This window comes from Pteropus alecto, unplaced genomic scaffold (genome assembly GCF_000325575.1).
Source record: "Pteropus alecto unplaced genomic scaffold, ASM32557v1 scaffold22, whole genome shotgun sequence".
In the NCBI taxonomy this organism is placed as follows: domain Eukaryota; kingdom Metazoa; phylum Chordata; class Mammalia; order Chiroptera; family Pteropodidae; genus Pteropus; species Pteropus alecto.
The window spans coordinates 14,706,784-14,709,507 of NW_006434839.1; the positions used below are offsets into that span (position 1 = coordinate 14,706,784).

The 2,724-nt window shown below is 36.0% G+C and overlaps 1 protein-coding gene across 1 annotated transcript in view; it reads left to right on the forward strand.

Annotated features, from left to right (window-relative positions):
• Window positions 1-2,724, forward strand: part of CADPS2 (calcium dependent secretion activator 2) — a 472,387-nt gene that overhangs the window by 365,961 nt on the left and 103,702 nt on the right. The window contains exon 16 of the mRNA XM_015588309.1: window positions 798-861. Within this exon, the coding sequence (XP_015443795.1) occupies window positions 798-861 (64 nt within the window). The remainder of the gene's footprint in view (window positions 1-797; window positions 862-2,724) is intronic.

Below are 2,724 nucleotides of genomic sequence, written 5' to 3' on the forward strand. Positions count from 1 at the left end.
AAGCAAGGAGTTCCAGCTGGATGAAGTGGCCCTGACATTCTGTACTCTTGAAGTGGAAAGTGACCTGAAGAGGGACCTCCTTGTAAAGAGCAATAAACCTATCACTACCACATAGCAACTAACTTCTGAGAAGCCTTCACTCTCCCAGCCTCTGACCCTGACTTCAGAACTTCTGCACAACCTGCCCTCTCGTTGTGGGTGTGTATTTGGAATACATGGGCTGAGAGATACTCTGGATAAATGATATTTCCAGCAAAAGCACTGCAGACAGTTTGTGTGTTTTGTGGGGAGGTTGGAGAGTTAGACACCAGGATAGACAGGCAAGTGACAGGAAAACAGGGAGCTGGAAACTCGTTCGTCCTAGAAGTTATGTCCATGATGTGTGTGTTCTCATCTTAATCCACACATACATACAGGAAGAAAGGGGGAAGTCATTTCATTTGATCTCTAATAGAGCTTGAATAACAACACCTTAGACAAGAAATTTTCAAGAAATGCATTTTAAGTATCCCTGTACTCAGGAGTGTAGTGGTTTTTGTTTGATTACTATGGCCTTTCTGTACATGTATCACTAAAACTTTAGAACCTTTTTCATCACAGTTTACACCCTTCCAGTTTAAGACATTTAAATCATGGGACTAGGTAAACTACAGCAGTTAACACTTTCCCAGATGGGTCAAAGCTATTTTAATCACTTTTCATTGTTCTCCAATCATGCCAGGTAATAGAAGAGGGAATTATTTAGCAGTTTGGATATTAAATGTTTGACTTTATTGTTCTTCTTTTTGTTTTTGAAGATACTGCTTTCCCTTTGGACGACCTGAAGGTGCTCTAAAAGCTACACTTTCATTACTTGAAAGGGTATGTTTGAACATTGCTTTATAAATACTGCTTGCATTGTCAATTGCTGTGTGTTTTAGTTATTGAAATATGCAAAGACAGTCTTATTCTCCAGTGCGTTCTCCTGAGTCCCTCACACTACATCAATTTCTCACCTTTTCTTGCTCCATTCAAATTCTCCTTATATCTTCTTCCTCCCCAAGCCTTTTAAAACCTACAACTGCCATCATATGCTGAGTTGATGGCATATTTTTGGTAGTAACTGTTTTTCCTACCTTTTCCCCCCATTAAATAGTCTTTTATTTTTTCATTTAAGTATAATTATCTGTTTTTCAGACTTTACAGTTGTCTTTTGTTATCTCCCTTGATTTATTTGTACTTCTACCTGTCATATCCCTTGTACCTATAAGAATTTATCATTTAATATTCACACACATATCATTTCTTTTACTCTAAATTCATCTCAAATGTATTTCAATTCAATCTGTCATTATAAATGAATTCATGAATTGTAGAAGTTCATTTTTCCTTAAAAAATAAATAGCAAATACATTTTCATATCCATGCTAAAAAATCATTTATTCATGAAAGTATATGTTCTGCTCCTCTTTTAGTGGCAGATTAGGTTCATCTGTCTATAAAACTATTCATGTGTTCATTGGAAGCTAATAGTTAAGTAGTATGGACAACTCTTACTCCTTGTAAGTATTAAGAGTGTCCGGAGATCATCTATATAGCTCATGCTTATTCTAGTCCTAATTTATTGACTTCAGGCACTTGTTCTTGTTCATTTTTCTGCTCAGTAAATTCTAGATATTATATTGTTTATTAGCACTTCTATGAAAAGCAAAATGAGAAGACATTTTCAGTGATTTAAGGACTGAGAGAGAAGGGCTAGAAGTGATGGATAAAATGAGATCTTTGGCTTATAGATTGGTTTCATCTAAATATCCCTGTCTTGTCCTTGATTACTGTGCATCGTGTGATAGAAATATTATTGTAGTAATTATCTTTTTTGTTAGAATTTTTTTAATATGAAAAGCTGCATATAACTCAAGATTTTCAAAGTGTATATTTCATCTCATTCATTAAGGTGTCATGGGTAAGATAAAACCCTGAAAGATAGCTTTATTTTTTGGAACCTCATCCCGCCCTGGGTACCTGGTGCAGCATCTCAGTGAGCTGGTTTCCATAGCAGAGCTCCTTGCTCCCCTCCTTGTTCCCAGCAGGGCCGAGCTAGTGGTAGCAGAACTGCCCAGGTGCCCTGGGCTGACAAGTGGAAGGGTGAACAGTGACTTGTTTTCGTCACTAATCATGCCTCTTTCTGAACTGAGAGAGAAATGGTAAAAGCCACATATTCAGCTTCATGCTTCTGTATGTACTGACATCTTAGAAAAATAAAATCTGTGAATTCTTGATACTTACGATACCTTCGAAGAACGTGGGGAAGAAACACAAAACAGAGGTTGCACCTCCCTTTCTGTACTCACTAGCACTTTATCTGCACTTGCCAGGAAAGAGGATTCAATTCCCCATCTCCAAATAATGTGAAATATTGCCTGGTTTCCACCCTGGACTAACCTCTGTAACAGATATATGCATTCTAATTTTAACAGCTATTTCTGTTATTTAAAAGTTTGTCACCATGGGAAGGCCTAATAGTAAAGTTTATGGTTCTACATATGGTACAAAATTAATCTTAAAGTTACATTTTAGTAATAATTACATTAAAAGTAATAATACATGTTAATGCTTGTATATTTTTTACTGTAAGAAAGAAGATTTTTCTGGCTATGAAGAGTATAATGTGCAATTCTAATTAAAGTGTCAAATATCTGTCAGTGTGTTAAAGATTCTTATGAGAATATGAAGAATAATTGAAGT